Source organism: Oryza glaberrima, chromosome 12, assembly GCF_000147395.1.
Source record: "Oryza glaberrima chromosome 12, OglaRS2, whole genome shotgun sequence".
Taxonomy (NCBI): Eukaryota; Viridiplantae; Streptophyta; class Magnoliopsida; order Poales; family Poaceae; genus Oryza; species Oryza glaberrima.
The window spans coordinates 21,402,567-21,416,805 of NC_068337.1; the positions used below are offsets into that span (position 1 = coordinate 21,402,567).

Below are 14,239 nucleotides of genomic sequence, written 5' to 3' on the forward strand. Positions count from 1 at the left end.
GCTTGTTCTTGGCAAAGCTATAGCTAGGGCTTTATAAATACAGGTTTCTCTTACTGCCATGGCTGGTCACCAAGGAGGAAGCAGGCCACTTGATCAGTTCTTCGACCGCATGGAGACGATGAGCGAGCTCGGCTTCGTGGGGAGCGACGTCGACGACGGCGAGCACGGCGGCGGCGGCGCCGCCCCGTCGATGTGGGACAATCTCGCCGGCGGCGGCGGCGGCGGCGGCGGCTCCGCCGTGGCAGCTACTACTCCGGCGAACTTGCTGCAGCAGCAGGTGAGGTCCAACGAGATATGCACATATCCATCCTTGGTAGCCATGCTTGCTTGCTCGCATGCATGGCGTCATCTTCTATTGGCTGCATCGATCTCGAATTATTACTTTTTCTTTCTCTTTTTGTTTGGGGGAAATTACCTTTTTCAGTTCAGTTACAAAACAATACAAATATGCCAGCTGATTAATTAATCTTTTTTTTGTTTTGCTGGTAGTATGTGCTGTCAAATTTATTGTGCTAGCTGCATGCTGTTTTTAATCATCGTAATTTGTTTTTGGAAGCATGCGATTAAACAGGTATAGCTAGTAAGCTAAGATAATCTGCTGCTGGTATGAATGTGTGCTAAATTAAGTTCATCTCTTATTTTTCTTCCTTTGCATATTTGACCGTTAATTTTTACACTTTAACTATTTGTTTTTACTTACTTGGCTTACTTCTTTCCAGTTAGACCGGCCTATATATTAATTAATTATATACAGTAAATTATTTTGATTTTTTGCCTTTACCATGTTGTTCAAGTTAGCTTAATTCTTTGTGATAACTTTTTATTATATAGATTAATAATATATTAAGGACGTAACTGATGCATTGACCACCTTTTAGAGCAAACTGCAAATAACACGTAGACACGGAATCGATGGATATTGCATGTTTTGTACGGGTTAGTAAATCTCGAGCACTAGAGGGGGCTAAATGAAAAACACCAAAACTTTTGGGCCTTTCTTGGGCCCAGATTTGTGTACCGAATCGGCCCAGGAAAAAAATGTGCGGCCCATATAAGGGGAGAGCCCTCTCCTGTTGGGTTCGACTGCTAGTTTTACTGCGCCGGCGGCGGCGGCGGCGATGGCCGCGCGCGGCGGAGGCGGGCGGCCGCCGGCGTCGCGCCGCCGTAGACGGAAGCCGCGGGGAGGGAGGATGGAGCGGGTTTCTACTCCCGCTCGTCTCCGCCGGCCGCCACGGCTGGATGCCGCCGAGTGGTTTGCACTTCTCTCCCCCGTTCCGCTTCTGCTTATTTTACGCGCTTTTTAGGGGGATTTCGTTGCGTTGGATTGGAGTATTTTGCTCGAGTTTTAAGTAGATGGAATGGTTTTGTATGGTCTGGTGCTTGTTGATGGAGAAGTGTGTGCTATTGACATTGGTGAATCCACTTGATAGAAAATCAATAAATAAATCTACTTATATTATGAAATCTGGTAATATGCTGCTATGGGAAATAAGGGGGGAAATCACATTGTCTGGCTTCAATGTTGGGGCTTCAGCACTAGCATATCAGAAGCATATGGAAGCTTAGGCTTTGTTTCCTTTGGGGATTGGGCTTGTTAAGTTGAATCTGTGCATATTGAGCCATTTCTGTGGATTTGCATAAGTAGGTTTAGGATAGGCAGCTTGCCTAATATGTGCATGGCTTGGATGGGTTGTGAGGTGTATGCAGACAAACTGTTCAACCTTCCTTTGTGTTCCGATTGGACCTCATTAAGAGTCATGAATCGCCAAGAAGCCTATCGCCTACTTTCATTTGTTCCCATGGCTTTAGTGGTGTGCCGACAAGAAGAAGGAATTTACTGACAGGCTAAGTCGAATCAGCGGAGGAAGCTATGATTTCAGTGGATATCATCGGTAGTGTGTCATTTCCGACGAGAAAAGACCCCCTTTGTTGTTGATAACGTCAATGATAATGGCGATTCCTCATCAATGTCTTCTATGGTAGTTTTAAGATTTTTCATGCTATTTGGAGCATGTCTTCTCCAACTAAAGCTTATTTTGGATATTCTTTTTATGATAACCTTTATTTTCCCCACAACAATGGCTTCTCTGGCAAGGAAAAGCTTCTATGGTGACAAGGAATTAAATTGAAAGTCTCAGTTAACGCGGCATCAACTTCACCAGCATTGGGATGGGTCACCTTCAATGAGCCCACGGTTTTCTCAAACCTGCAGAAGCTGTCAACATCATTGTTTCCAATTTCTTGAATTTATCTTAGTCTTCTTAAGTATGTTGTAATATCGACTACTGTGGAGAATCACTGCAAACCAAAAACCACATATACAAAATAATTCTACACCTTCCATGTTTTCTTGCACGTGCTTGTGCGCACCATTGGTAAGAACACTAACACATGCATTCTTCCGTCCATTGTTGATGATCTAAATCGCTTGACTATTTATCCCATTCTAGTAACTTGTCCCAATGTTCCTAGTCGGTAGTAACTAGCTGGCCAGGGGCAGTGTTGTATATTGAATTATTTATTCTAGCAACTTCCTTAAGTGTAAATAGCGTCTAGAGGTTTTCCATTAGGTTTAGTTTAATGCAACTTTTTTTCCGCAAATATTCAACAATGCTCATTTTATTTTTGAATAGTTGAATTACTGAATAGATCATATACTTCGGATCCTGGCTCAAACAAGGGAGTCAAACCACACAAGTGCTCCCATTTTGTAGAAAATGGATTAAAAATCAGGCCTCTCCACCCGGAATGGGAGAACACAGCCAAAAACAATTGCTCACATGACAGACTGAAATGATATTAGTTGTCTTTTGTAACAGTAGTGTTTGTAAGTTCATGCGACTGATCTTGCATGGCCCTTTGATGCTATAAGGACTTCAAACACACCATAGTGGCATGCACAAATCAACAAAGTCAGGGATTCACTATCCGTCTTGGCATTGGCCTAGTTACTTAGCCCATGCTACAGTCTGTATCGCCACAGTGCAGTGAATGGTTCACTTGCTGCTTTCTACTTGTTCTACAACCTACCTATGTTGTGTAGGCTAAGATATAATGCAGTTGAAAAAAGAACCACCCATTAGAAATGTATATATCGAGAAATTGATGTTGTATTGCATCAAGGTTGAAGATCCATTAATAAAGAATAACTTCACTTCCTCAGCAACTTTCATTCTTTGATGTGACAAAATTGTATGCATAATTCTGGCATAAATATATACCTAACTATTCGAACATGGCTTTGTTGGGCCAAACTCGGAAGGTAGGGCTGAAAAGCAAAAGCCAAAGATTGAATTCCTAGAAGTAGCAGGCCTTCAGGGGTTTTCTTCTATATTATTGGCCGATGTTGCATTGTTCTGTATAGTGTGTTGGTAGGCACTGGATAGTGCAAAAACTCCGAACTAGATCATGCTCTCAAGCTTTGTCTTGTTGCATTTGGACTCAAGATGATGCAAGTCAGTACAACTCCCTTACCTAGCTCGGATTACCGAATTGTGCCAGATATTGCATTGGTTTTGTGCTGTATGACTCATTCTTAAGATATTTCGTAATATATTTGTATTTCCATAGCAGGTTTGCCTAATTCTGTATGTCAAAACATGCCTACAGTGGTTTAGCGCCATGGTATTGTTGAGCACTAGCAGTAGTCTTGGTATTGCTTTGGTAGATTATATCCGATAAAAACTCTTGCTTAGGATAATTTTGCACTGTCATCAATTTATATTTCATTTAAAAAAACAGTACCCAGTTGAGTGGACACTGGACAGACTATAAGCTTTTCCAAAACCATTATTTTTCATGATTTACACCAACTGTGCCTATTCATGTCTTTCCTTCAGTGAATTGATTTTTTTCTATTTATGTTTATCTTGCAGCCCTAAGTCCAAAGTTCCAAAGAATTGTTGCGAAAATAGCTCCTGTACTAAAAATCCCGTAGATGAGATACCTTCTTCAGGGAATAGATAAAAGAGGAAGGCCCTTAGCTTTTTAAATTTGGGGGCAAGCAATTAATAAGCTAGTAAATGTGACGACTCTGATATATGAGAAAATGTAACTCTGCCAGAGAACTAAAAACCATGTTGTGCTGTTAGGATACTTGGATTTGTTCCTCATGTTTTGTTATTTTCATTATGTCTGTATTGTACTGTGATCATTGATCAACCATTAGTTCTTTGACATCATGAGTATTCAATTCTACTTTTATGTTATATTTTTGCCAGATAATTTTGTGAAGTTACAGCAATAAGATTGCTTCATGATTATTCTTACTGATTCTTGATGTGCTATTTTTCTTACCTCTACCAAGAGTAATTATGCTTCTTGATATGTTTGACTGTCTTGTTCAATGATATTTATTCAACGCACCATTTCATCATATGGCAACCATTGCAATATCTCTACCACAATGTAAAGCTATAGAATACATATAATGGGTAATCTATTAAATAACTATATGAATTCTGGGATTACTTTATTTAATATAAATATTTTGCATGCAATCTATGCAAATAAGTAAACCACCTCCTTTTGTTTTACTAAAACCTTTTCCATTTCCTGCTCAGGATATCCCAGGTGAACACATGTCCGCTCCAGATGAAAAGGCGCCTACTGAGGTTGCAGGCATGCCCTTTTCTTGGGATATGCAGTCTGAAGCAGCCAAATATTTTGGAAACTTTGACACAGAGATCCAAGCTTCTTGTCAGACTCAAGAACCATCATACAGAGCCATTTATGGAAGCTGCAATTCTGGCCAAATGATTGGACTAGGGGATTCACAATATAAACTGGCTGGGTCATCCTCATCTCAAAGCCTCTATAGTGATAACTTCTCTGATGCCACTGGATTCAACCAGCTGAAGCTTCAAAAACAAACAAGTGCTGATGGAAACACCGAATCCTGGTCAGAACTGAACAGAGATGCCATTGGAGGTTTATCAGGTAAAGGGAGTCCACTAGCCAAATCAGGAAAGCAGCTTGAGCAACGTATGGCGAAGGCTCTTTCTGCTCAGCCATACCACCCTGTATTTCCTGTGACTCAAGGTGTTAGTTCCAGCAATTCATCTTCCCAACATGTTGTGAGTTCATCAGGAGAGGCCAAATATATTGGAAATTCTGGTCAAGAAATGCAAGTTGCTTGTGAAACTGCAAAAGAACCATCACATAGAGCCTTATATGGAAGCAAAAACCCTTATCAACTGACTGGACTCAGTGATCTCCGTGATAAAATCATTGCCTCATCTTCATTTGAAGGAGTCAATACTGGTAGCCTCACTAGCACTTTGTCAGGGATGAACTTGCCAACCAACAGTGCTAAAGAAAACACTGAATACAACCAACTGAAGCTTCAGAAACAAATAGATGGTTATCAGAGGTTTGAATCAGGCTCAGGATTAAACAGGGATGATGCTGGAGATATAACTGTAACAGGAGTTCCACAACAACTGCAGGTTGGGCAAAACATGGTAAATGCTCTTTCTGCTAAGCCCTACCATCCTGTGTTTTCTGTCTCACATGGTACAAGTGCCAGTTCATCTTCACAAAACCCATATATGGCGAGACAGTTGCTAGAACACCCTGAATACAATCCAAGGATGCATCGCACCCATCCTTCATTGCATCCAACAATCGAAGCTGCATCCACCTCAATGACATCCCATGTTAAAGAGCCCTGTTACCAAGAAAATGTTGGGGATAGCAACCCAGGTATGTCCCTGCTTCGCAGCACAGCTGTTTCCTCCAGGGATGTAGAGAACAAATCTCCCAACCTGGGTGATAGGGTGCATGCTGATGTTTCGGAAATATACTCCACTTTGGATCACCAAACTTCAGCTAACAGCATGCAGATTCAGTATGCTCCTCAGGTTGTAAGGCAACCATCACAACAGTCCCTGCATGCTGATGTTACAGAAACATATTCAGCTTTTGGTCATCAGTCTGCAGCCAGCAATATACAGAGGCAGTTTGCTCCTCGGGTTACAAGACAAGCATCACACAGGTCCCTATATGAAAGCAGCAATAGCAGTCTATGGACTGGACCTCATGATGATTCCCAGATGGAACTGTTCAGGCCATCCTCGTCTCGCAGAATTAGTACTAATGTCATCTCTGGTGAATTGCCAAGGATCAACTTGCAGAGTGAGACAATGATGGGAAATGCTGATTTCAACCAGCAAAATCTTCGGAGACAAATTTCTCTCCGTGAAAACACTGAATCTCACTCTTTTGGCACATATAACGAGTTGCCAAGAACATCTTCCTTTTTGCGCCGTCAAAGCTCTGAATCCTCACAACTGAATAGTGCTTCTGTCAAATGTTCACCAGGTTCTGGTAGCTCATCAACCATGATGGGTCCTCCTCGCCCTTTCAATACAGTATCAGGAGGTGCCAGTTCTCTGCTAGGAAGTCCTCTTTCTTCCATGTCTGGAGGTTCAAGTTCTGGTGGTAATCCTGATCATCAGGGCACTGTTTTATCTTCAATATACCAACCAGATGGATACAATATTAATTCCACCTTGCCTCTAAGAATGAGAACACATGCAAGGGAGGCCTATGCCACATCTGTTCTACCTCAAGCCACAAGGCGAAGCCACCAAGTGAACTTTGATTCTGCAGAACGGAGATCCCAATATGTTCAACAAAGGGGTCTGGATGACACTATAAATTCAAACATGTTGAGTGCTCGGCAGCAGTTTCAGAGGCAGGTTGAAAGGCAGCTTCAGAGGCAACTTGAAAGGCAACTTCAGAGGCAACTTGAAAGGCAACTTCAGAGGCAGGTTCAAAGGCAACTTCAGAGGCATCATGAGAGAGCAGCTGCATCTGAAGCACATCCATTTTATGGCAATGATGAGACTTCTGTCAGGATGAACCCAACTGAGGAATTTCTTGATATAGTAAAGGATCATGAAGCATTCTTCCTTTCATTTTATCATCCTTCTCGTATTCCAGCCCGTGTCATGAATACAGTAGATCAATGCTATGGTGTTGATATGGAAAGGGAGATGCCACATCAAGAGAGTCATCCAACACCTGGCTGTGGTACTGAGCTTTCTCATAAGAATGACACTTCAGGTTTTGAAAGATCTGATGTGGATGTTGCACACATACATGATTCCAAAAGGCTAAATAATGAGGAACTCAATGCCCTTCTATTACATAGGAAGTTCAGCAGCTTAAACAAAGGGAATTACCGGCTTTTTCACATAGAAGGCCATGTGCTTCAATGCAGGTCTGTGAACTTTGTATCAACTCTGAAGTTGCAGATGATATGCTGCTAAAGAACCATTCACATGTATGCAAGACATAAAACTATGTTTTCTGATGGCCACATTGCTGTTCTTGTTTTCTCTTTTGCAGCATTGATCAGTGTGGGAGCCGCTTTATACAGCAGAAGCTTCCAACAGCGACACCTGATGAGAAACTCATGGTCTTTAAAGAAATCATGCCTCATTTTCTTGAAATGGTGACTGATGTATTTGGAAATTATGTGCTGCAAAAGGTTTTACTCCAAATGATTTCAACTTTCTACATTTGAAGATGTAAGCAGACACTAGAAAATTCACACACTTATATTTATTTCCTTTTCCACCAGATGATCGAGCATGGAGCCCCATTTCAAAGAAGGGAAATTACAGCTTGCCTTTTTGGAAGTGTTTCGAGCTTAAGCTGTCAACTATACGGGTGTCGAGTAGTCCAGAGGGTAATGTGCATTTCATGTCTAATATCACTTCATACTGTTGCATATCTGATTTTCTTCATATAAAGATCTAAATCTCAGTCTGGTATTCTCTTGAACGGGGGTATGATTAGGGGAAGGGGATTAGTCGAATTTCACACCTTTGAATTTTTCTTGCTGATTTGTGCTCTTGAGCGGCGTTGTCCACTTCTATCAGCTGTGTCAGTTTCACATCAAGGACTCCTATCTCTTGATTGTTCCACTTTGATACACTCCCCTTCACCTGCTGCATCCCCACCAACACTGATGGGTCAGTGCTCAAGTTTACCAGGTAAGAGTTGGCCTTTACCAGAGCTCCCTACCCCAGAAGGTAGGGAGTAGGGTGGGTGGTGATAAGTAGCAGATCTGGCGGCAACTTGAGATGGAAAGATCAAAGATGGCAGTCATAGCGGTGGAGGGGTGGCGCAGGAGAAAGTATGAGGTGGTGGAATCAAATTTCTCACTTGCACAAGAGGTGGCAGCCACAAAGGGCCTCGCCGGCACCAGGAGCAGCCCTGGTGCCGGCGAGGGAGATGGAGGCAGCGTAGGAGCGGTTGATCGAGGCGGCGGCTAGGGGGATTAGGGTTGGAGTGTTGGGTCACATAGGTGGGATTATATAGGGAAGATAGGAGAATCTGGGCGGTTGGATCTCCATCAACGGTCAAAAGGAATTCGACCAATTTTGAGCAGAGAAACAGTCACATAATGTATATAGGACAAGGGAAATAAATAAAGTTTAGATGTCGACAAATGAGGTTGGTGAGTAAAGGAGGACATCATTGATAATAGGGGAAAACTGAAGGTACTGACATTTATCAAAGAAAAGATTACCCCAATCTACCGTTTTTAGGAATAATTACCATATTTTGAAGTGGCGTGTACTTTTGCCCATGTGCGCCTATGCTACTGTTAGAAACAAAGCACCTTCGTTGTTTTAGTTTGTCTATCATCTATGTATTAATAGAACACATAATTAAGTTCTTTATTTTCCTTGAAGTGTTATGTTTGGTTAGCTAATGCCCACAACTCCTTTTCTTGCCCCTTGCTTTCTTATGCAGGCTGTAGAGCTTAGTGATCTAGATCAGAAGATACAGATTGCCAAGGAGCTCAATAGTAATATCATGAAATGTATACATGACCCAAATGCAAACCATGTTGTCCAGAAATGTATAGAGCATGTGCCACCACGATTCATACAGTTCTTTGTGGAGAGCATGTATGGGCGTGTTGTGGAGTTATCAGTCCATCCATACGGATGCCGTGTCATCCAGGTAATTTAATTCATTACTTTTTCGCTAATTTGCAATGCATTTGTAGCACGGAGTCAACTAATCCATATGTCATCCTCCCCATTTATTTTCAGAGAATTCTGGAGTACTTTGATTCATCAATCCAGGAGATCTTTCTAGAAGAGATTATAGAGGAGGTTTACTATATGGCGAAAGATCAATACGCTAACTATGTTGTGCAGGTCAGTCAGTTTGTATTGCCTTCTTGATGTTATTCATTATTCATTACTACTATACATATATTGTTCTAAGAAGCTGCAGGATCTGCAAATTTTCTTACCTACCATACATGGATGGGGGTTGCTATGAATTTTTTGTACCGGATGTGCATTCCCATTTACCTTGTTGTTTGATTTATTTCTTTTGCAGAACATATTGCAGCACGGGAAAGCCCTTGTGCGATCTGCAATTATAAAGAAATTTATTGGGAGAGTTGTGGCCATGAGCAAGCAAAAATTCGCCTCTAATGTCATTGAAAAGTGCTTAATATTTGGTAGCTATGATGAAAAACAGAAGATCATTAATGAGGTCATCGGCACAACGGACCTCGTCAGAAGTGGTGAAACCGAGGCTCTTGTGGTATATATCAACCTTCTTCTGAATATCTGATGCTTAGGTGGCTAGATGTATTCATAGAAATGATAGAACTTAAAATGAACATAAAAATAATTTGGAATGAATCTTCCAGCACATGGAAGTTACATCAAAGTTATTAGCATGAAGTGTAGCTTCTTGTCCACTCTACAATGGTTCCTGAAAAGCATCCATACTTTTTTGAAAGAAAAAAAAACAGTTTACACTGGTACTTAAATGCTCTTGAAAATGATACAACCATTGTGAATCTGGTCTTATATATTTCTGTGGATAATGCAGGTTATGGTGAACGACCAATATGCTAACTACGTTGTACAGAAGGTGATTGAAACCTGCGACGAGTGGCAGCGGAAGCTAATACTCAGGCGCTTGAGGGTGCACCACAGCCTGCTTCACGACTGCACCTATGCAAAGCACGTCGTGGCACGACTGGATAGGCTCATCGATATCGGGGGTACGCAATCTGTCTCCCTGATCACTTGAACAGTCATGAGATATACCAGAAATGCACCAAAAATACACTCTTTTTTGCAGTAAAAAAAGAGGTTCCACATGACTTTGTTCTAAACCCATTTTGCTATTGCCTTTTCTCCAGAGCGCAAAATGGCGAATCCCAGGCGCCCCAGGCGACATGGGAAAGATCCTGTGCCACCACTGACCTAGAAATGAGCTCGAGTAAATCAGCTGAAGGGGACGACGGTGACCTCTGTCCACTGCTGCTTCTGTCTGCAGCTTACTGAATCCTACTACTGCGGTAAATTCGACGATCAATCGAGACTGCTGAGATGATGAACTGGTCATGAACTCTCTGTAATGTTAGTGAATAATGGATGTGAAGATCGAATGAACATTTGGATATCTGTAATGTCACTTGAACTCTGGTAACTGCGAGGTCTATTCTACCTGTGTTTGTAAGGGGAGGAGACTCTACTATGCCTGTCAGAGACATGTATCAACGGCCCCATGTTTAATCTGTTGTACTACTACCAGGTTTGTGTAATGGTGTTTATGGATTCAGCTAAGTGCATGTTTGTTTGATAATAATCGGGTTTTAAATCTCTAGCTATAGCTACCGTTATCTTCGGCCATAGCTGTTGCTCTCATATACAATTTAGCCGCTATATCTCCATTTAACCCACTATAACTATTAGAGAAGATCAACCGCTAAATATCTTTGCCCGCTATTTAAAACACTAATAATAATGCAGCTTTGCTTTCATATGGATTTTGGTTAGAATGACTGGGTCAAATTATTCGAAGCATACTTCATATTCTTCATCTATTAACAAAATGTTTTTTTTAAAAAAAAGAAAATTATTTCTGGATGCTGCTGTTATGCCTAACTAAAATGGATTAAAGATTTGTGATATGCTTTTCTGACTTTCTTTTTGAAACAAACGTACCACCTTGTCTTCATCAAATCATCAGTACGACATCTGTGCTTTTCATTGACGGGATAGAAATTTTGGTAGGTGGAAGACCAACCAACCAACCATCAGTACTGGTATTGACTTATCATTAGCAGAATTTTGTACAAAATCATTATACAATGCCACCCATTGAGGTTAACAAATTCAGCTCAAATACACAACTTCAAATTCACAGACTAACTACAGCTAAGCGGCGAAGAATCTGTTCAAATCGAGAGGTTTCGCTCAATTTGTCCCTGGCCTCAAAATTTTGTCATTTGTCTCTAATTTTACAAAATTTAAACAAAACAGATGCTCCACACTTCACTAGTATCCCGATCCTAACACGATTCTATACTCCGTATCTCCATACTAGCACGACCTAAAATGATTATAGAATCGATATATGCGGTTCTATCCACCATAGTATCTTACAATATGTATCCCAACGCTAACGACTTTGGTGGCAAGAATAGAGTATCACAATGGGTTCTCTGGTCCCACTTGAACCAAGGTTGCGGGCAGTGGGTCCCACCTATCGTTATACTGACAGGCGGGCCCAGGCTGTGGAGTCATACGCTGACGTGGGATGACCTCATCGACAGCGGCGAGTAGGGGAACGTGGCCACCGACGTCTGCGTCACGCCGTCCGCCGCCGCCGCCGCCCTCTCGTACGACGACGTCGGGTACGAGTGCACGAAGTCGTAGTAGCCGACCTCGCCGGAGCTCACCGGCGGGGGAGGCGGCGGCGGCGGCGGCTCCGGCACCTCCGCGGCGCCGCCGGCGTCGAGGTACCTCGCCACCTCCCTCATCGTCGGCCGCACCGCCGGCGCCGGGTGCGAGCACCAGAGCGCGACCTTCACCGCCGCCTCCGCCTCGCCGGCGTCGAACTCCCCGCGCAGCCTCGCGTCCACCACCGCCCCCACCTCGCCGGCGGCGTACCTCTCCCACGCCCACTCCGCCAGCACGAGCTCCTCCGGCGGCGCCCGCGGCTCGATCGGCCGCCGCCCCGCCACCACCTCGAGCGCCAGCGCCCCGAACGCGAACACGTCCGCCGCCGCCGTCGCCTTCCCCGTCCTCGTCAGCTCCGGCGCCAGGTAACCCAGCGTCCCCACCACCCTCGTCGTGCTCGGGTTCGCACCGTGCTCGTGCAGCTTCGCGAGCCCGAAGTCGCCGAGCCGCCCGGACATGTCGCCGTCGAGGAGCACGTTGCTCGCCTTCACGTCGCGGTGGAGCACAACGCGCTCCCACCCCTCGTGGAGGTAGAGCAGCGCCGCCGCCACGTCGCGGAGGACCTTCACGCGGGCGCCCCACGTCAGCCGCGCCGCCGCGAGGCCGTCGCCGAACAGGTGCTTGTCGAGGGAGCCGTTGGGCATGTAGTCGTAGACGAGGAGGAGGTCGCCGCGGCGGCGGCACCACCCCTGGAGCTGGACGAGGTTGCGGTGGCGGAGCCTCCCGATGGACGCGATCTCGGCGACGAACTCGCGGAGGCCCTGCCGGGACTCGTGGGAGACGCGCTTCACGGCGACCACCGTGCGCGGCGGCTTCCCCGGGAGCACACCGCGGTACACCTTGCCGAACCCGCCGGCGCCGAGGAGCTCGCGGTCGCGGAACCCGCGCGTGGCGCGCCGCAGCTCGGCGTAGCTGTAGCGGTGTGGCCCGTAGTCGAGCTCCCATGGCTCGACCACGTCGCGGTTCTTGTACCGGTGGGCGGCGTAGGCGGCGGCGCCGGCGAGGGCGACGAGCGCGACGAACGCCGAGAACGCCGCGGCGAGGATCGCCGACGTGCGGTTCTTGCCGCCGGCGGCGGGGCGGGGCAGCGACGGGAGGGAGGGGACGTCGAGCGGCGGCGCGGCGCCGCCGCCGAGCTTGAAGCTCCAGCCCATGAGGTAGTGGGAGCTCGCGAGGAGGCCCGTGGACGCCGAGAAGCCGACGAACATCTGGTCGAGGAAGATCGGGGACAGGTCGACGTGGAACGAGATGAGCGGCGACGCCGGCTTCGACGCCGACGCGGCGGCGATGGAGACGTTCAGTAGCTTCGCGCCGCCGTCGTAGTCGACCCAGGCGACGATGGTGTCGCCGGACTTGAGGTTGACCGGCGCGGCGGAGGCGGAGGCGTTGGAGACGAGGCTGTTGAGGTCGACGCCGACGTGGTTGTCATTGATGTCGCCGAACTCGAAGTCCTGCACGGTGTCGAACTCCACGGCGAGGACGTGGTTGGTGGCGTTGCCGACGTCGGCGGCGCTGAGCAGCCCCAGGTACTGGCTCGGCAGCGCGCCGGGGAGGCGCGGGTCGGGCGCGACGACGAACGCGAGGCCATGGCCGCCCAGCTTCGGATACTCCGGCACCACCGCGAACGCGAACTCCGTCGAGAACGACACCGCCGCGCCGCCGGCGAGGAGGCGGAGGGGGGACGGGTAGAACGCGTGGCCGATGAGCCGCGACGTCTCGTTGGTGAGCCGCAGGATGCCGTCCGGCCGGAGCTCGGTCACGCCGTTCAGCGTCAGGTTCGGGCTGTTCCCGGCGCCGCCGCCGCCGCCGCCGTTGCGGAAGCCGGAGTAGGTGAATTCCTGGGAGGCGGCGAGGGCGGCGAGGAGGAGGAGGAGGAGGACGACGGCGAGGTGTCGCATCGCATCGGAGACGGAGAAGACGACGGCGGTGGACAGGTGTTCGTCCGTGGATTCTTTGGAGGAGGAATGGAATTCGGAATGGTAATCTCGGGGGTTTTTTTTTGTAGTGATGATAAAGAAGAGAAGAAGGGGAGAGGAGTGACGTGGCACCACTATGAGTGTCAACTAAATGACTCTTTCTCATGTCACTAATATTTGATGTCGTGTAAGGGATAATGCAATAACATTATGAAAGGACATGCAGTTCGGTGGTTGCAGTAACCTAAGTAGCACGTTAAGATCGTAAGTTCAAATCTTTATAAGAGCGAATTTCAGATTGAGTTATTTGAGAGCTAAGTTTCTAATTTATAAAAGGTCCTGAGTTCAAATCTCCATAAATAAGTTCCCTGTTTAATAGGCTAAGTTTCTAATTTAAAAAAAGTCATAAGTTCCTAATTTAAAAAAGTAATGAGTTTAAATCTTCATTGGCAAGTTTCCTGTTTGATAGGCTAAGTTTCTAATTTAAAAATATTGCATATATCCGGTTGAATGTAGAGACCAGGTTAAAAATACCATTCTCTACAAAACGATAATAATATTGTGCAGTGTTGAATATTGGTGCAAGGT

General features: G+C 45.8%; 2 protein-coding genes across 2 annotated transcripts; one reads left to right on the forward strand and one right to left on the reverse strand.

Moving 5' to 3' along the window:
- Window positions 1-1,112: 1,112 nt before the first annotated feature.
- On the forward strand, window positions 1,113-10,805 carry LOC127757250 (uncharacterized). The gene is made up of 9 exons (XM_052282733.1): window positions 1,113-1,252; window positions 4,563-7,225; window positions 7,354-7,495; window positions 7,589-7,696; window positions 8,770-8,982; window positions 9,075-9,182; window positions 9,370-9,579; window positions 9,874-10,048; window positions 10,190-10,805. Exons 2-9 carry the CDS (start codon window positions 4,581-4,583, stop codon window positions 10,255-10,257), a joined length of 3,669 nt encoding a protein of 1,222 aa, XP_052138693.1. The 5' UTR covers window positions 1,113-1,252; window positions 4,563-4,580; the 3' UTR covers window positions 10,258-10,805.
- Window positions 10,806-11,301: 496 nt separating this feature from the next.
- LOC127756710 (L-type lectin-domain containing receptor kinase S.4-like) lies at window positions 11,302-13,790 on the reverse strand. The gene has a single exon (XM_052282081.1). The coding sequence runs from the start codon at window positions 13,631-13,633 to the stop codon at window positions 11,576-11,578; it is 2,058 nt and encodes a 685-aa protein (XP_052138041.1). The 5' UTR covers window positions 13,634-13,790; the 3' UTR covers window positions 11,302-11,575.
- Window positions 13,791-14,239: the final 449 nt, after the last annotated feature.

Excerpts from the sequence above, each read along its gene's own strand:
- LOC127756710 (XM_052282081.1), bottom strand. The coding sequence starts at position 13,633 with ATGCGACACCTCGCCGTCGTCCTCCTCCTCCTCCTCCTCGCCGCCCTC.
- LOC127757250 (XM_052282733.1), top strand. The coding sequence starts at position 4,581 with ATGTCCGCTCCAGATGAAAAGGCGCCTACTGAGGTTGCAGGCATGCCC. Across the intron at positions 7,226-7,353 it reads GGCCATGTGCTTCAATGCAG|CATTGATCAGTGTGGGAGCC; the intron begins GTCTGTGAACTT and ends TCTCTTTTGCAG. Across the intron at positions 9,183-9,369 it reads ACGCTAACTATGTTGTGCAG|AACATATTGCAGCACGGGAA; the intron begins GTCAGTCAGTTT and ends TTTCTTTTGCAG.